The 20,825-nt window shown below is 36.4% G+C and overlaps 1 protein-coding gene across 1 annotated transcript; it reads right to left on the reverse strand.

Annotated features, from left to right (window-relative positions):
- Positions 1 to 8,576: 8,576 nt before the first annotated feature.
- ZNF300 (zinc finger protein 300) lies at positions 8,577 to 19,100 on the reverse strand. Its single transcript, XM_077937345.1, has 6 exons — positions 18,938 to 19,100; positions 18,110 to 18,237; positions 17,389 to 17,432; positions 12,611 to 12,737; positions 12,240 to 12,366; positions 8,577 to 11,140 (listed from the first exon to the last, which is right to left on the reverse strand). Exons 2-6 carry the CDS (start codon positions 18,141 to 18,143, stop codon positions 9,595 to 9,597), a joined length of 1,878 nt encoding a protein of 625 aa, XP_077793471.1. The 5' UTR covers positions 18,144 to 18,237; positions 18,938 to 19,100; the 3' UTR covers positions 8,577 to 9,594.
- Positions 19,101 to 20,825: the final 1,725 nt, after the last annotated feature.

Raw genomic sequence — 20,825 nt, forward strand, 5'->3', positions numbered from 1 at the left:
CTTTATTTCTGTTACCTGATTGCTCTGGCTAGGGCTTCCAATACTGTTGAATAGTGGTGAGAGAGGGCATCCTTGTCTTGTGCCAGTTTTCAAGAAAAATGCCTCCAGCTTTTACCCATGCAGTATGATGCGGGCTGTGTGTTTGTCATAGATGGTTCTTAGTATTTTGAGGTATGTTTCCTCAATATCTATTTTATGGAGAGTTTTTAACATGAAAGGGTATTGAATGTCATTGAAAGCATTTTCTTCATCTACTGAGATAATCATGTGGCTTTTGTCTTTAGTTCCATTTATGTGATGAATCACATTTATTTATTTGCTTATGTTGAAGCAAACTCACATCCCAGGAATGAAGCCTACTTGACTGTGGTGTATTAGCTTTTTGATGTGCTGCTGGATTTGGTTTGCAAGTATTTTGTTTAGGATTTTTGCATCAATATTTATCAATATTGGCCTAAAATTTTCTTTTTTTGTTGTGTATCTGCCAAGTTTTGGTATCAGAATGATGCTGATTTTATAGAATGAATTGGGGAGGAGTCCCTCATCCTCAATTTTTTGGAATAGTTTCAGTAGGAATGGTACCAGCTCTTCGTTGTACATATGGTAGAATTCACCTGTGAATCCATGAGGTCCTAGGCTTTTTTTGATTGGTAGGCTACTTATTACTGATTCAATTTCAGAGCTCATTATTGGTCTGTTCAGGAAATCAATTTTTTCCTGGTTCAATTTTCGGAGCATGTATATGTCTAGGAATTTACCCATCTCTTCTAGGATTTTTTAGTTTGTGTGCATAGAGATGATCACAGTAGTTTCTGATGGTTACTCTTATTCCTATGGGGTTAGAGGTAACATTCTCCTTATCATTGTTAATTGTGTTTATTTTGACGTTTCCTCTTTTTTTCTTTATTAGCCTAGCTAGTGACCTATCTTTCTTATCAATTTTTTCAAGAAAACCAACTCCTGGATTTATTGATCATATGAATGATATTTTTGTGTCTTGGTTTCCTTCAGTTCAGCTCTGATTTTGGTTATTTCTTGTCTTTTGATAGCTTTGGAGTGGATTTGTTCTTGTTTCTCTAATTTTTTCAGTTACGATATTAGGTTGTTAATTTGAGATCTTTCTAATGTTTTGATGTGGGCATTTAGTGCTATGAATTCCCCTCTTAACACTGCACAAGAGTTTTGAATTAGGTTGAGCTGGCTGAAATGACAGAAACGCAATTTAGAATATGGACAGGAACAAAGATCATAAAGATTCAGGAGAACAACAAAACCCAATCCAAGAAAACTAAGAATCAAAATAAAACAACACAGGAGTGGAAGGATGAAATGGCTGGTATAAAACAGAATGTAATGGATCTGACAGAGCTGAATAACACAATACAAGAATTTCACAATGCAATCACAAGTATTAACAACAGAATAGACCAAGCAGAGGAAAGAATCTCAGAACTTGAATTCTGGCTCTCTGAAATGAGACAGTCAGACAACAATAAATAGGAAAGAATTAAAAGGAATGAACAAAACCTCCAAGAAGTATGAAACTGCGTAAAGAGTCTAACTCTATGAATCATTGGCATTCCTGAAAGGGAGGAAGCAAACAACTTGGAAAATGTATTTCAGGCTATCATCCATGAAAACTTCCCCAACCTTGCTAGAGAGGCCAATAATTAAATTCAGGAACTACAGAGAACTCCTGCAAGATTCTACAGAAGAAGATCATCACCAAGACCCATAATAGTCAGGTTTTTCAAGGTCAAAATGAAAAAAAAAATGTTAAAAGTAGCTAGAGAGAAATGACAGGTTGCCTACAAAGAAAACTTCATCAGGCTAACAGTGGAACTCTCAGCTGAAACCTCACAAGCCAGGAAAGATTTGGACCTGCCTCACAAGAGATCTTGAAAGGAGCACTAACTATAGAGAGGAAAGACTTCCACCAGCAAATACAAAAGCACACTTAAATACACAGACCAGTAACAGTATAAACAAACCACACAAACAAGCCACATAATAACCAGCTAAGAGCACAATGACCCACATCAATAATAACCTTGAATGTAAATGGGCCAAGTGCCCCCACTTAAAAGGCACAGAGTGGCAAGCTGGATAAAAAAGAAAGACCCAATGGTATGCTGTCTTCAAGAGCATATCACACATAATGACATCCATAGTCTCAAAACAAAGGGATGGAGGGAATTCACCAAGCAAATGAAAAACAGAAAAAAGCAGGGGTTGCAATTCTAATTTCAGACAAACTAAAAAAAACAAGGCAGACTTTAAACCAGCAAAGATTTAACCAGACAAAGAAGGGCATTACATAATGGTAAAGGGTTCAATTCAACAAGAAGGCCTAACTATCCTAAATATAAATGCAGCCAACACAAAGAAAGCAAGTTCTTAGAGACCTACAAAGAGACATAGACTCCCACATAATAAAAGTGGGAGACTTTAACACTCCACTGACATTGTTAGATAGATATTGAGGCAGAAAATTAACAAAGATATTTAGGACTCAAACTCAACATTGGACCAAATGGATCTGATAGACCTCTACAAAACTCTCCACCCAAAAACAACAGAATATACATTCTTCTCATTGCCACATGGCACACATTCTAAAATTGACCACATAATTTGACATAAAACAATCCTTGGCAAATGCAAAAGAATCAAAATTATACCAAACACACTCTCAGACCACAGCGTAATAAAAATAGGAGTCAAGACTAAGAAAATCACTCAAAATCATGAAAATCAACATGGTTCTGAATGACTATGGGATAAATAATGAAATTATGGCAGAAACCAAGGAGTTCTTTGAAACTAATGAAAACAAAGACACAACATACCAGAATCTCTGGGACACAGCTAAGGCAGTTTGTTGAATTTTACACAAAAAATACTGGCTGATATTTTGAAAGAGACTGTGTTAAATCTATGGACCAATTTGGGGAGAATTAATATCTTAACAACATTGAGCCTTCCAACCAATAAACTAGATCTATTTCTCTATTTTGGTCCTTCTAAAATTCTTTCAGCAATGTTCTATAATTGTCACATATTTTAGTATGTCTATTTATATTTAATATTTAAATGTTATTGCAAGTAGTTTTTTTTTGTTGTTGTTGTTGTTGTTGTTGTTTTTTGAGCTGGAGTCTCGCTCAGTCACCCAGGCTGGAGTGCAGTGGTGTGATCTCGGCTTACTGCAAGCTCCACCTCCTGTGTTCATGCCATTCTCTTGCCTCAGCCTCCCGACTAGCTGGGACTACAGGTGCCTGCCACTACGCCCAGCTAATTTTTTTTGTATTTTTAGTAGAGACGGGGTTTCACCATGTTAGCCAGGATGGTCTTGATCTCCTGACCTTGTGATCCATCTGTCTTGGCCTCCGAAAGTGCTGGGATTACAGATGTGAGCCACCGCCCGTGGCCTGCAAGTAGTATCGTTTTTAAATTTCAATTTCTGATTGTTTATTGTGGAGTTTTGACTATTGACCTTGTACACTAAGATCTTACTAATCTCAAATATTAGTTGTTAGTATATTTTTTTCAAGATTTAAAATTTTTTACATACATGACTGTATTAGTTCGTTTTCATGCTGCTGACAAAGACATACCCAAGATTGTGCTATTTACAAAAGGAAAAGGTTTAATGGACTCACAATTCCACATGGCTGGGGAGGCCTCACAATCATAGCAGAAGGTGAAAAGCACATTTCACATGGTGCTAGACAAAAGAAGAGAACTTGTGCAGGGAAACTCCCCCTCTATAAAACCATCAGAGCTCATGAGACTTATTTACTATCACAAGAATAGCACAGGAATGACCTGCTCCCATGATTCAATTACCTCTCACTAGGTCCCTCCCACAACATGTGGGAATTGTGGGAGCTACAACTCAAGATGAGATTTGGGTGGGGACACAGTCAAACCATATCAATGAGCATATCATCTGCAAATAGAGTTTTACTTCTTTTTTTCCATACCAAATGCCATTTTTTTGGCTATTGTACTGCCTTGAACCTCCAGTATATGGATCAATAGAAATGACAGAGCAGACATCCTTGCTTTGCTCTTTATTAAAAAAAAAACAACACTCAGTCTTTCACTGTATGATATTAACTTCCTTTTGATCTATTGAAGAAGTTAGTTCCTTTTTAGATGATTTTTGTCAAATACTTTTTTTCATCTTTTGAGATAATAATATGGTTTCCCTTTTTGTTTGCTAATGTGGTGACTTACATTGACTGATTTTCAAATGTTAATCTAACCTTGCATTTCTGAGAGAAAACCCACTTGGTCTTGATATATTATCCTTTTTATATAATGTGACATTCAATTTGCTAAAATTTTGTTTAGAATTTTGCATCAATATTTATAAGGGATATTGGTCTGTAGTTTTATTTTCTTATAACATCTTCTGGTTTTGTATCATGGTGATGCTGACCTAATATAATGAATTGGGAACTATCCCTTCCTTTTCAATTTTGTGGAAAAGCTTGTATAGAGTTTGAATTGCTGCCTCTTTAAATATTGTTTGGTTTGAGACAGTTCACCAGTGAAGGTCTATGATCCTGAATTTGATAAGGTTTTACACTACAAATTGAATTTTAAAAATTGATACAAGACTATGTTAATATCTATTTCTTCTCAAGTGAGCTGTGGTAGCTTGTATCTTTCAAAGGATTTATCCACTTCATCTGTTATCAAGTTTATTGGTATTAAGATGCTCATAATCTTCCCTTATTATTTTTTGGATGTCTGTAAAGTCTGTAGTAATGTCACTTCTCTCATTTCTGATTTGAATAATTGTGTCCTCTCTCTCTTTTTTCCTGAGTCTGACATATCTTCTCAAAAAGCCAGCTTTTGATGTATTTTCTTTTTTCTGTTTAATTTATGCTTTGAACAGATCATTCTGCTGTTTATAATGCATTTCATTTTTTCCTGCTCCTATCTTCTTAAGGTGGAAACTGATTCATTGGTTTGAGACTTTTCTAATGCATTCCTTTAGCACTTTAAATTTCTCTTTAAGTACTACTTTAGAGGCATTTCACAAATGTTGATATGTTGTGTTTTTATTTTCATTGAGTTCAAAATACTTCATTTCCTTTTTGATTCATTCTTTGACCAATGGGTTATTTAGAAGTGTGTTATTTAGTTTCCATATATTTGGTATTTTCCAGATACTTTTATGTTATTTCTAATGTAATTGATTTCTAATGAATTACATTAGAATCACATGAGAACGAATCACCTTAACTTTTAAATTTATTGCTCTGTCTTGGTAAATGTTTTACATGGTCTTAAAAATGTGTATTGTACCATTTTGGGGTGGGATGTTCTACAAATGTCAACTAGGTCAAATTGGTTGATTTTGCTGTTCAAGTCTACCTACTATAACTTTACTAATTGTCTATCTTCTCATTCTCTCAATTAGTGAGAATGTATTGAAATTTCTGTAATTGTGGATTTACCTATTTTTCCTTTGAAGTTTTATTAGTTATTGCTTCATGTATGGTGAAGCTCTGCTATTAAGTGCATATTTAGGATTACGTTCTCATGATAAACTGATTCCTTTATCACTATGAACTGGTCTTTAAAAACTCTGTTATTATTTATCCTGAAATATATTTTTATCTGATATTAATATAGGCCCACCACATTTCTTTTGATTTGTGTTATCATGGTATATCTTTTTTCCATTCTTTTACTTTAAACTCATTTGTGTCTTTACATTTAGTATGTTTCTTGTAGGCAGCATATAGTCTCTGTGTTTTTATCTAATATGACAATCTCTTCCCCTAATTGGTGTCTTTAGATCATCTGTTTAATCTGAGTATTTGTATCATTAGATTAAGACTATCATTTTGTTTTCTATTTGTTTTTTGTTTGACAGGCACTGATTTGGCCTTTCTCTGGCAGCTGCAATTGTGTATGGTATGACACTTTTCAGGCAGCCATATCCATGAACACGCTGAGATTTTCCATAGATGTGTAATTTCAAAGCAGTGTTAGACATTAAATCAAGCTTCCTGTTGGTCTTCTCAACAACAAAATCCAGGGCCAGGATCTTTTAATTTTTTCGGCAAACTAGCAAAAAAAGAGTATCATCAACCAGAACACAACTCCCAAGGGACAAAATTTCTATACTTTCTAATCCTAGAGGGTCAAAGCTCAGGGCATTCACTGAATATTTAGCATCAATCACATCCCCAGTGTTCTGCAGATAAGAATCCTCTTAACTAATTTAAAGATCCAACATGATTATCATAGGTCTGTATTCCCAATAAACTATCTCACTGCCAGGACGTATGAGAGGTCATTTTTGAACACTAAAACATAAAAATTAAGATTAAATTTTTTATTAAATGGTGACTTAAATGTTTTTATGGAGTTTTTTTTTTCAATATTAAAGTTTGGCTAAATAATAGGAGCATCTGCATGCAAGCATCATGTATCATGGAACCAATTCAGAAAACAGTGTGGAAGATAATTGTGTGAATTACAGAAGGGAAAGGGAGGCAGGAGAGGCAGCATAACATAATTGTTAAGTGTGTAGACTCTAGAATCAGAATACCTGAGTTTTAATTAATCTCTCCAAATTATTTAGATATTTTGCAAAACCTGCTTATTAGGTCTAGTAAATATTTTGTGCAGTTTTTGAGATCTTCTACATAGAAGGATATGTTGTCTACAAATAACAACACTTTTATTTCTTCCTTTCCAGGTTGCAGGCCCACTCCCTACTTTGCTTTGCTTATTGTACTGGCTAAATTCGCCAGTATGTTAACCAGAAAGAGTCAAGTAAATATTCTTGCCTTTTTTCCAGCCATTAAATATGATGTTTACTGTAGGTTTTCTATCTACACCCTTTAACTATTTGAGGAGGCTGCCCTTTATTCCCAGTTTACTTAAAGGTTTATTATTTTTTTCAATCTACATTTTTTTTGAGACAGGGTCTCATTCTGTCACCCAGGCTGGAGTGCAGTGGTGTAACCACTGTAGCCTTGAGCTCGTGGGCTCAAGGTGTCCTCCCACCTTGTCTTCCTAAAGTATGGGGATTACAAAAGTGAGCCATAATTTTCTTGTTTTGTTGTTCCTATTTTGTGTGTTTTCCTATTTCTTTATCCTCTCTTACCTTTATAATGTCCTTTTTACTTTTTTGGAGTTAGATCACAGCATTTTTTTATTCTAACCTATTGAGACTGTTGCTTAGGTATTTTCAGGCTTTCTTTTTGCCTGATATATACTTACTGCTACACATTTTCCTCTATTATTGTTTAGGCAGAATAAATTTTGTGAATAGTATGCAGTAAATTTGTTTTTTCTTTGTTTTACCCATTTGGATAACTGAGTCAGAGGCATTATTGAAACGGTGAGTTTCCTCCCATTGTTCTAGAATGCCAACTTTGTCATAATTCAAGTGTCTGCAGGTAATTATCAGTTTTCAGATTCTCATTTACCATTGATCTACATGACTACTCATGTAATACCACATTGTCTTAATTACCACTGTTTTATAAGAAGTCTAATAAGTTATCCAAATTTGTTCTTCAAAAGTGTCTTAGCTACTCTTGCCTTGGAGCATTTCTGTATATAATTTTAGAACCAAATTATAAGATCTTTTAAAACAAGGTTTTTGAGGTTTTGATATAAGGTTCATTGACTATTGTGAAAAACTGATGTAATTGTGTTGAGGAGTGAAGAATATGACTAATCACACATATTAGATACACTGTTGGGGCAACCATAGGATGCACAGATAAAAAAAATATAAAGAACAGACCGTCAGAGAAAGCCTGATAAAAGAATTATGCAAAACAAGACATCAGAGTAAGCTCAATGTAACTATTGATGAAAACTAGGTATCTGCCATTTACCAACAGGGGGGAAGCTTAGTTCCACACAACTGTAGCTTTAGTTCCATATAAATAGAGCTAAAAATCCACTAGAGTTTTATAGCCATGTGCTAGCTACCCACATGCTACATAGTATTTTTATTTCAGTTATTCAACAATAAAATTAGCAGATCCATTTTATGAATGGGCCTGCTCTTTTGGATTTCTCTTTTCTCCAACAATATATAAATCACCTGGGATGTGGGAGGAATGATATCTTTAATATTGAGTTCCCACATCCCTGTCCAGTGAATGGCATCTTTAATACTCAGTTCCCACATCCCTGTCCAGCGTGCCCTCTACTCTACAGTCATTCTCAACTAGAGGAGCCCCATGTTTTCACAATAGACAGTTCAGCCAAGCAGGAAGGGGATCAAGTGGATAGGAAATCAAGCAGGAAATATGTGCAGATGCTGTGTTTATCACACAGGCATTCTCATACTTGCCAACTATGCTCTCCTGCAGGTCACTTCCAGCAAGGGTGCTCATCTAAAAATGCTTATTGGGGAATGGATGGAATGACGGAAAGTATAGTAGGAGATATCTTAGAGACCTCCAGTTCTCAAGGCTATGCAGGCATTACTTCTCCCCGCAAGAGTCTTCCCCTGTAAGTTTTCAGGGAAAACAGTTGGGGCTTCAGGAAAAGGATCACAAAGAAGTGAAGAGACATTAGGCAGGGTCTTTATGTGAAATCACTATGGTTTATATAAGTATATGAAAATAAATGCAAGTATTAAAAAACATAACCTTAACATAGCAAAAAATAAGGCCACCAGGATCAGAAGACAGTAAAATGAGCCACTTATAGGGATGGACAATCAAAAGCAGAGTGTCCAGAGGGAAAAGCAAGTTCAGATGTGGTTTTTACATGTTAGTCTTAGCATCTAATGCTTCAAGATAGAGAGTAAAGATTTAAAAAGTACTAATATTAACTGAAAATGAGCTCTGCATTGTATTTGTACTTACAGATAAAAAATACTCAGGGGAAGTATGTTTGCCTCAAGTCACACAATCTGTGAGTCACTGAGCCAGGATTAAACCCAAGACCATCTGGCCTCAGTGCCAATGTTTTTCAGCTCCAAGTTCCCAGTTGGGAAGAATAAAAGGGACACCTGCCCAAAATGCATCAATCTCAAGGTCCTTCCAGAGATGCAGGTCAACTTATATGCTTGAGATGGGAAAATGCACACAGATCAACTTTACTGAATCTGATCAACCTATCGTTCAATTTTTTGTACAAGACCTTTACATGTAGCTTTAGGGGTCATGCTCAAGCCCCTTCTTAAAATAGCGTATAGGTTTTATTTTGTTGTTTACTCATTTTCTTCCATGTCTTTTATAGAAAATTACTTTATGGCCATAATTATGCCAAGTTAATATTAGCAGTTTCACAATGGCTGATATCATTATGTAGTATAAGGAATATGCAACTTGACAATATTCTGTATGCTTAACTTGCTGCACTGATCACTGAGTTCATAACTTTAAAATCTTTACATGCCATATTAAAAATGTTCTTCATTTATATAACTATTTTCCATCATCTTTGCTGGAAAAGTTAGGCATCACCAAACTAGAAACAGATTCCCTTAAAAATTTTTATCTATTGGGATATTGTCCCCAAGCTTATCAAATTAATTGGGTTTCTAGTAATTATTAAGGCTTGAGCTAATTCTAAGGCTTTTCTGTGGCCAGTTAATTATGATTTTACCACTGTATGAATTCTCTGGTGTACAGTTAGTTGTGACTTCTGGATAAAGGCCTTCCCACATATAGCACATTGATAGGGTCTTTCCCCAGTATGAATCCTCTGATGTAAAACAAGGTCTGACTTCTGAGAAAAGGCCTTTCCACATTCAGCACATATGTAAGGTTTCTCTCCTGTATGAATTCGCTGGTGTCCCGGAAGGTGAGACTTCTGAGAGAAGGCTTTCCCACATTCAGTACATATATAAGGTTTTTCTCCTGTGTGAATTCTCTGATGTCCAATGAGATGTGACTTCTGGCAGAAGGCTTTGCCACATTCACTACATTTATAGGGTTTTTCTCCAGTATGTGTTCTCTGATGTATGATGAGCTGTGACTTGCGGGAGAATGTCTTCCCACATTCAGTACATTCATAAGGTTTTTCCCCAGTATGAACTAACTGATGTGTAATGAGTTCCGTTTTCCTGCTGAAGGCTTCCTCACATTGAGCACATTTGTAGGGTTTCTCACCAGTGTGAATTCTTTTATGTATAATGAGGTGGGACTTCTCACAGAAGGCTTTCCCACATTCAGTACACTCATATGGTTTCTCTCCAGTATGAGCTCTATGGTGTATAATCAGCTGTGACTTCTGGGAAAAGGCCTTCCCACACTCTCTACATTCATAGGGTTTTTCCCCAGTATGTATTCTCTGATGTATAATGAGGGGTGATTTCTGGGAGAAGGCTTTCCCGCATTCACTACATTCATAGGGTTTTTCCCCAGTGTGAACTCTCTGATGTATAATAAGGGATGATTTCTGAGAGAAGGCTTTTCCACATTCAGAACAATCATAAGGTTTCTCCCCAGTATGAGTTCTCTGATGTACAACAAGATGAAACTTCTCACTGAAGGCTTTTCCGCATGCACCACAATCATATGGTTTCTTTCCAGTATGAATTCTTTGATGTACAATGAGCTGTGACTTCTTAGCAAAGGCTTTTCCACATGTAACACATACACAGGTTTTCTCTTTAGTTTCTACATTCTGATACTGAATAAGGGATTGTGTATTTCTAAAAACAGTTCCATACTGATTATCATCAAAAGGTATTACTCCATTGTGAATCTTCTCAAGAGTAGAATTGGGCTCACTCTGGCTAGATGATTTTCCACCTCCAAAACTCTGATCAATTTTTTTTCTTGAATTGCTCTTATAACAACTCGGTAGGTCAATATTTGGTTTTAAGTTCTTTTTCAAAGCATCATATTTATGGAATCTCTGTATTGATGTACCTGTTTCTATGCACTCTTGAAATATTTTCCCCAATGGATTATATTTATGCCCTGACGCCTCAGTCACTGTTTTACTGTTAACAAATGTGACCTGCCTGAAGAGTTTGTCTTGATTCTCTAGAATTCTCTGCAGCTGACCATCACCTTGACAGACTTTTAAAATGGAGCACAATGAACCATCCTTTGTGACTCCCTTCAGTATCTTATGATGGAAGGAAACTGTCCCCAAAATACATGACTGGGAGTTGTGAAGGTTACTCTTCCTGTCTAAAAGAAGAAAACACACAATTTAAGAGTCATCACAAGAGTCAATTAACAGAGGGTAAAGAAGTAGAACAAATGGATGATCCAACATAGTAGATGAACTCACAAAAAAAGGATGGAAACAGGTCATCTCAGAAGACAGTACAGCACATAGTGTTATCAGGTGAAGAGATAGACAAGAATGTTAAACAGAAATATTCATGTAAAAACTAAACTTAAAAGCAATGAAAAAGTGTCAAGGGTCTCATCACTACTTTTTTTATTATTCTTCTAGAATCTTTCACTTCTGCTTTCTAAATAGAAACCCCTTTTCACCTTTTAATTTCATTTGTATTATAAACCATGTGCTACACATTTTTATTATCCTACCATCACTCTAAAGAAAAAAGGTATCTTCTGTATGCAAAATACTTTAACTCTCCTCCATCTATTTTCCTAACAACTAACACAAATAATGGAAAAATTCAATATCCTGCTGCAGATTCAGCATCAGAGTCAAACGGAGAATACAGATCTAAATTCCACTACTCCCAATAAACTACTTTCTATACATGTCAAGTAAAACTAGTAAAGTTCTCCCAGAAAAGCTATGTCTTCCTGACCCTAGTTTTGTTCATATACTCTCTCCAACACTCTTTGCTTGCCTTCACCCTCCTCCTTCAGCCTCAGAAGCATTTATGTCATTCAGAGCAGGTACAGTTGCATGCTCTGAAAAATGTCTCTCAAATACTCCCACATCTCTTTGGACTCTAATTTCCTCTGAACTTTTAAAACAGTAACTGCATTTGACATTTAATTTAGTATAGTCATTTACCTGGGAATCTTGCCTTTTAAAGTACAGTTTATATTCTTGAAAGGAATTTGCCTTTTATTGCCTTTAAAACTCTTTCAGAAAAGACAGTAAATATAAATATATATATACACACATGAGACAGGATCAACAAAAAATAGGACTCCTCTGAAAGGCTCCACAATTACTTGTTGAGTGACTACTAAATTCTCAGCATAGAAGCAAAGAATAGGAGATTTCAATAAGGATAGAAATATAAACCTCAGGCACCAATCAATTAAAAAAATACACATAAATTGGTATTTCACTTCCCTTGTCTCCCATCTGCCTGATATTCATCTGGATAGATCCAATTTGATATGTCTCTCTTTATGATCCATGGCTCTTCTCCTTGTTCCAACTTGGAGATGACATCTGGTTTGGAAACTGGATACCCTATTAAACAGAAATCACAGAGGATTGAAATTGACTTTACCTAAGGAAAAAGAAAAGGTGCAGTTTCAGATGGTCTACAATGAAGCTGTCCAGTTAGCCCTCAACAAAGGCATAACCTCCATTTGCAAAGGTATGAAGGTCATAAAAGTCATGACATATGTCAGGAACAACCTAATCACAGCAACTGGTAAGGAAAGGCACTTGATTGGACAACTCTTGAGTTATTCGGGGAAGCCATCCTTACCCATTGAGACCAGGTGGCTGTAGTTCTCCAGCATCACATCCCTGTACAGGGTCCTCTGAGCAGGGTCAAGTTGCTGCCACTCCTCCTGGGTGAAATCCACAGCCACATCCTTGAATGATACTAACCCCTGTAATAGCAAATTCCTGTTCAATCTGAAGTGATCATTCTCATAATTTCTACTGTAATGTGCACAACTACACCCACACCTAGTTTTGTATCATAGTTTTTGGGAAAAACAAAATAAAATCCTGTTTTTAGCAAGCAGAGCCAGGCATATAAAGAGAAAAAAAGAGGTAAACCATAAAATGCCTACCTAATACATACAGTAATTTCATATGTTTTAAAGGCAGCACCCAAATAACCGGGAGGAAGATGGATTATTGGATGAATAGTATTGAAACAATGAATAGTAAACAGGAAAGGAATAATGTTGAAGAAATATTATGAGTTGAGTTGTATCTTCTGAATATTTATATGTTGAAGTCCTAACCCCCAGTACCTCAAAATGTGATATGACTTGGAAACTGGGTCATTGCAGATATACCTAGCTATATGAGGTATTTAGGGTGAAACTAAATCTAATATGATCTGTGTCCTTATCCAAAGGGGGAAATTTGAACACAAAGACATGCATAGAGGGAAGATAATGCAAAGAATAAAAATAAGATAGTTATAAAGAAGCTAAGGAGAGAGGCATGAAACAAATATATCCCTCACAGTCCTGAAGAACAACAACCTTGATTTTGGACTTCTAGTCTCCAGAACTATGAGACTAAATTTCTATTGTTTAAGCCACCTAGTTTATGGTACTTTGTCATAGCAGTCCTAGCAAACCAATACACTATACAATACCTGGGAAAAAAGAATAAATTCTGATGGAATAAAAATTTTAACTCTAAAAAGTACTAAAGACCATAAAAGTAACAAAATAAGACATGGGAGAATTTTAATTAATGATTATAGAGCAGAAATGCCCTTTGCAAGTACATTTTTTTTTTTTTAAAAAAAGAAAAGCTACATTTAGAGAATCACAGAATGTCAGAGCTCTAGAAGATCATTAATCTAATCTCTTTATTTCATAGGAAAATGATCTTAGCTTCCCCCAAATTTAATAGCTGTCTTATATACACATAATAGCTAGTAATAGAATGAATATACCAATTACAGGAGCAACAAAAAATAAGGAATCCCAAATGATAAACTCAACAAAAATGTGCAGAAAACATTAACGAAGAAACCACAACAAATTAGTGACATAACATCAAAAAAAGAATTTGGGTAAAAGTAGAGTTATAAAATGTTTCTGGAGGGAAAATTGACTATTTTAATTATGTCCCCATTATCCTCACAATAGTTGTTAACTAATAGCAGAAACTAATCTAACAGTGATCTGTATTATTTTAAATAAATTGTTCAGACTTTTTCCTAAATATTCCATTATTACCAAACACCACTTTCAGAATGAAAATGATTATTTCAAATGTCAACACTGCCTGCTTAAAAGCCTCCTTTGTTTTCTTCCTTGCTAACACAGTCTCATCTCTCTCATCTCAAATCTCAAGTTTTCTCTCATCCCACACCAATTCCATATTCACTCTGTCAAGCTGCCAAACACATAGTTGTCTGTGACAATCCTATTAATTTTCCTATTTTACATATAAGAAAACTGAGGATTACAGTGGTTAAGTAAATACTTGCCAAAGATTACATACTAAATATATGATTGATGAACTCTCATATCTGCAAGATTTATTCTCACTCAATAGTCTAGTTCTTGACTACTGCAGTCCAAACTGCCTCCTTGATACTGTAAACATGATCTTTTATACTTTATCACTTCAATACCAACCTTAGTCGACCTTTCCATGAAGCACTCTCCATTTTAGTTTTAAAATTCTCAGCCTTCCTAAAATCACTCTGCCCTACTTTTACAAACGCTGCTTCCTGTTCTCAGCCTACTTCCCTCATGAGCCAAAGTTCAATAATCATTTAAGCCTATTACCTACTTCCTTAGAAATCTGGTTGTTCCCCACTCTCTGCTATAACAGTACCTGCTCCATGTCTGCTACAGAACTTTTATGTGTTAATGTTAGTTTCTACATCTCTTTACATCTCTGCCAATGTGTTAATGTTGGTTTCCACATCTCTCTTTTCTCTGCAGTCCTCCCAGAAGAAAACTATACCTAAATCTGCTCAGGATATTCAACAGCTAGCCAGTGCATATGACATAAACTGGGTACTTAAGAAATGTTTGTTAAAAAGAAATGAATAATGATTATAAAGAAAAAACAAAAACTCATGTTTAGTTAAAAACTGTTTTGTGTATTAGTCTACATTTTTTTAATCTGAAGAAAAGTAACATAAGAAAGATAATAAATCTGGAATACAGAGGAAATCCATTCTGAGAGGTAAATTCATAGATGTTATCATTCTAACATTCTGATTTTGCTTTATTAATGATACCCAAATGCTTCAATATAATAAGAAGGTATAAATTTCTTAATTTTGAGAAAAATATAGTACATAATCAGTGGAAAATTATACTTTTGTCAACTAGAAACCATTTTTATAGCTCGGGTCCCTGTGGAAATGGAAGTACAATTAAGAGATGGAAGAAATGAAAGGGAAGTAGGTGTTACAGGCTGAAAAGGAGGATATGTGTAAAAACGACTTCACTTCTGGATGGTAGGGAACTAATACACAGCCCTCTTCCTGAAGGAAGAAGCAATTAATCAACTAATTAGCCACAGCAGTTGGATGTATTGGGCTAATTAAAAAAATCCATTCTCCTTCAAAGCAGTGTTGTGTAACAGAAATATAAAGCTAACCAGATAGTAAGTTTACATTTTCTAGGAACCACATTCAAAAAATTATTTTCAATAATATATATTTATTCCAATATATTACTCAAGATATTGTTTCAACATGTAATCAATCCTTAAAAACTCCTAGTGAGTTTTTTGGAAATATAACTTTGAAATCTGGTATGGACTTAACACAACATGTCTCAATTCAAACTAGCCAATTGCAAGTGTTCAGTAACCACATTTGACTGATGGCTGCTATATTAGACAGCACAGCCCTCAAGCAAAGCTACTGAAATCCAAAAACAAAAACAACAAAAAAGTCTTTTTGCAACAGAACTCTAAACTCTACTGTAAAATATACATAAGGACTCCTAATGCAAAAGCTGACTTCAAGATTTGACAATGATAATGATACTGATGATGTAATAACAGCTGATACTTAAATACAGTATAAACCATGCCCCGGTTACAGTTTCAAGCATGGTTTTTACTCAGTTCTCACAACAACCCTATGAGGATTATAATCTCTATCTGTAAGATGAAGAAACAATCCCAGACAACCAGGCCACAAAGAAATATTATGCATCTGATAAAATAATAAAGGAGAATTCTATGTACTGATATGGAAAGATATTCTAAATGTATACAAAAGAGCTTTATATTGGACAGTAAGTTAAAAATCAAGTTGCAGAACAAAATGTTTACCGTAACATTCTTTTTCCAAAAGAAAAGTGTATGAAAATAAGAGACATTCTCACACATTTGTACTTTTACACGTAAACAGTTAATCACAGTTATATTCATATCAAAAAAGGTTTGGAAGGTTAGAAGCAATGGTTAACACTGATTATCCTGGGAGCAAGTGAGTTTAAGTTAAAGGTCTCTTTGTTTTAAATTTTTATCTTTTATATAATTTTAAATGTTTATATGCCAATGCTGGCAGAAAGAAAAAATAATACAAACTTTTAAAATTGGGAGAGCAAAGAAGGAACAGCCTTGAACTTGACAGTAATCCTACAAATTCTGAAAGCAGAGCAAAAGATACGGAGCATCAGGGACCTTTGCCCTCCAAAGATTTGCCAGAAAAATAAAATTTAAGAATGGTTTTGCACATGTACCCTAGAACTTAAAGTATAAAAAAAAATTTAAAAAATAAAAAAAAAAGAATGGCTTTTTTTGAGAGAAATATATAGTTTAGAAAAACATTCAAAATGTGCCTATCTTACATTAATGAATTTACCTGTGGATAAAGCTGGACAATAGGAAGCATCTGTAATTAGTTTGTTCCTCGAAAGCAGAGGTCAACAAATTTTTTCAGTAAAGTTTATATTTTTGGCATTCCAGGCCATATGGTTTCTGTTGTAACTACTCATCTCTGCCATTGTAGTTAGAAAAAAGCTATGGACAACATGTAAACAAACAGCATGGCTGTGCTCCAATAAAGCTTTGTTTATAAAAACAGTTGGAGAATGGGATTTGGCCCATGGATAATAATTTGCCATCCCCCACTCAAGAATAAGGTTCAAGGAGTTTGGCTAGACATTATGATACATCCCCTCTAAAAAGATCATTTTAAGACACCACTACAAGAAATCTGCTGTGGCATTTACCAAAGGAGTGTTGGTGAGGACACTGTGCACTCCACCTCCTAGAGTAAAAGCCAAAAAAGAATTTTTTTTTTAGTCTTATATGGCAAGAAATATTTTCTTACCATGGGAAATTTATCTTTCTCTTTAGGGAAATGCAAATCGTGTAACTCATGATGTCTGCAAGAAAGATCAGAACAATTAGTACATTAATTTATAAAAATGGTTTCCAGCCAGGTTTTTCACATATTACCTAGCAATGCTTTTGAGGTCTTGATCTTTATTGTTACCACCTTTTCCTTAATCCAGATTTTAGATATCTTTACTTTCCATTTGATTGTATGAAAAACCAAAGAAGAAATTTTTTTTAAAAAAAGCAACTCACCTGGGACTTCATCATTTTTTGCTCTTTTCCAAAAGGCCAGATGACTGAAAAAGCAAAACTGGTGATCAGAATGTTTTTCATAAACCAAACCCAGACTGCAGCTTTCACATTCACCAGTCTAGCAACAACTAACACCAGAAGTCAGGTAGCTAACGGGCTACCCTGTGGGATAAGGTTGTTTGAGCCTAACAGAAGGATCAGCAAGCACCATGTGGAGGAGGGATCATTCTTTACTCCTCTTGTACTTATAATATGATCACAAAGAAGTTGACCAAGGTTTATAATTGGATAGATGTGAAGATGTTTCCAGCTGATTTACTAACAACTTATTGTTCCCCCCGGGAATCAGCAATTCTATTTATATAAGATTTTCATGAGGCAATAATCATGGATAGCTATATAAAGATATAAGTGAAGATGGAGCTCCTTGGCAATAAGAATGGGAATGACCAAATGGAAAACTGAGGCATGCATTCCCTATTCCTGAAAAGAACCAGCAGCTGAATTCCAACAATTTTCCAAGAACTCTCTTATATTTTCCCCCAACTCAGAAAACTCTTGCTAAATCAATGTGCATGGACTCAAAGGTTAATTTTAATACGTTTTCTGTTTAAATTTGTATTGCTCTTTTTCAACAGCGCTATTGTCTGCATACAAAAATGGTGATAGGTTGGAACCACTGAAAAAAAGAGAATATACCACAATGCAGGAAGGTACATACCTAGTAAACTTTCCTCAGTCCCAGGACAAGTCATGCAGACAGAGCTTGAACTAGCCCAGAGGAAGTGGGGGCTCCCATGATAGAGAGATTATTTTATAGGGGGTATCCCAGGCTGTATCAAAACAGATCTAGAAGAACACAAAAGAAACGGTCATACTCATCTCTGGACACTCAGCAGATGCTCAATAAATGTCTCTTGAATAAAATATAAAATGATTTCAACAAACTGAGAAAGTGGAGGACTGAAATCAAACTTTTTATTATGATTCTATCAGTTTTTATTTGTTTGGTCTTGTTGGGGGTACCATCAGAAATGCTTAGGGGGCAATGGTAGACTACGAAAAGATGTGAAAAGGGGTTGACCTTTAAGAACTCAGCAGCCTATGACCTGTGGAAATTTAACGTAAGTAAAGGCCTTCCCCAGTAAAATGTGGCTGACCACCACAACACCGTGGCCCCATTACTGTCCCCATCTAAATCTCGGAATTCTCAAGCCTAGCAATTATGTACCCTCTTGAACTCCCCCATGTCCATCACATCACTGAACACATGGACGCCCCCATCATTTAGTCCATAGCCTCCCATCACGGATTCCTCAGAGCCTCGTAAATCACTGAACCCAGTTAAACCCACCAGTCAGTCCACCTGCACGCCATTCCTGACCCCATAGACACCCCCTCACTTCTCACTTCCCAGTTACTAATCACATCTTGGATTCCCACATAAATCCAACACTAATCCCACCTACTTCCCCCACCAGTGACTTTATAAACCTACCACTGACCCTCACGGGCTCCTCTCCTCCCATTACCAATCCCACAGACTCACCCTTCACCGCACACATCCCGCCTCTGACTCCCAGCTGGATTATCAGGTCCCAAAACCCCCATCACGGCTTAATGGGAACCGCTGTCACATCCATATTGGCAAACTCTCCTGCTTCCTGTCCGGGAGCACAACACCAGGCTCCGTAGGCTGCGTTGTTCCGTACGGGGCGGTTTTGCCCGTTCCGCATCTTCAGAGGCTTTGTTCAGGAAGCAACATGGCTGCTCCCTGGGGCTGTTTCCGCATGGGGCCGCCATCTTGAGAGCCCGGTCGTCTCCGTACTAGCGGAGGATTCGCCCGGTGCGGAGCCCGAGAGTGGGCTGTACCAACGGGGCAGCGAAGGAGGGGGAAGACGACGGAAAGGCGGCCTATGAAAGGAGCAGTAAGGTGCACACTTTTGCAGACAGATTTTACAAGAAGGATTGAAGAGGAAGTTGGAGTGAACCTTCCTCTACTGGAAGCATGTTTCTGACGAAAGGGGAGGAATTTTAAATGGTACCATGGACGTGTTTGTGCATGGTACAGCCCCATGCCGGGAGATTCGATTTGCTGAGAGGGGAAGCGTGGAATGGTGCGGTCCTCTCCAGGGAGATTCCACTGTGAGAGAGAGGGACAAAATCTGGGGGCTGAACAATCATTGTGAACTGTAATTATGCCAATAACAACGGTAAGGAATCCTTATAAGGGAAATTGATATTGCAGTAATAAGTAATAACAGGTCGACTGAAGGAAAAAGGGAAATTAAGAGGCAGGGAAGAAGAGACCGAGGCACAAAGAGAGGGACAGTGAGAAGCAGAGAATCAGAGAGAAAATGGGGGAAATGGGGACAAAGGAGCAAGCCTAGAAAGGAGGAGAGACGGGACACTGAAGAGAAAAAAAACAGACATAGGAATAGAAGTGGGAAGCTAAGGGGTAGAGTGTGGTAGACAGACAGATTGAGACAGAAAAGAGACTTGAAAACCGGAACGGAAATAAGGGAGAGACTGAGAAGGTTAGATTTCAGAAACAACAACAACAACATGATTTTTAAAAAATGAACCAGCCAAAGAGAATACTAAAATTGTTATCTTAACACTTAGACCTTACATCAAGCTTTAAAAAAGCAAAATGCATGTTCACAGACCAATGTTTCATTTGTATGAATGAATACAATTTTGAATCATAAGTTTCACACGAGTGATGCTTTTTGATATATTATGAAACAGGCAGCAATTTTACATTTAGCAATTTTATTTCTCATGTCAAAACAAAGGCAGACTTAGATAAGAAGACAATGTATGCAGAAAGAACACTGTTGCATTAGGAAGAATGCTCCAATCTCAAATCTGCAAGAATCACAATATCAAACAAAATGACTTTTTTTTATAGGGAGGAATAAGAAGGGTTAGCAGGAACTTTGTAGGGAGGAGGATATGAGGTAGGGGTGTGCAGGTGGCAAAACCGGGGCATTTCTACAGAAATTGTTCCTGTTGTCATGGAATTCAGAATAAGCAGTTAAGGGGAGATGTTCTGAATCATAGTGCATTAGTGCGGTGTTTCAACTCAGGGGAAGGCAAAATGGGGCTGTGGGAAGGAGAGAAATCTGACTAAAGTTTGGTCAAGGCAAAGAGGGTAAGAAATGGTTGGTTGTGAGCACTTAACTTCTCATATCTATTTAGGCTTCCACAGTTATATCAATATTTGTTTCTTGCTTTGAGCTTAAGACAGTGTAGACACTGAATTTAGTGGTAAGGGTATATAGTAATAATTAATTCAGAATCCTCAGCCTCAAAGAGTGATGCCAGTGGAAGTTGTAGACTCAGGAAAAGGCCAGACTCGACTACTGTTCCTATGTGGAGAGCCTTGTAGGAATTGTAAAAACTTTAGTTCTTCATCTTAAGACTGATGGAAA

Source organism: Macaca mulatta, chromosome 6, assembly GCF_049350105.2.
Source record: "Macaca mulatta isolate MMU2019108-1 chromosome 6, T2T-MMU8v2.0, whole genome shotgun sequence".
Taxonomy (NCBI): Eukaryota; Metazoa; Chordata; class Mammalia; order Primates; family Cercopithecidae; genus Macaca; species Macaca mulatta.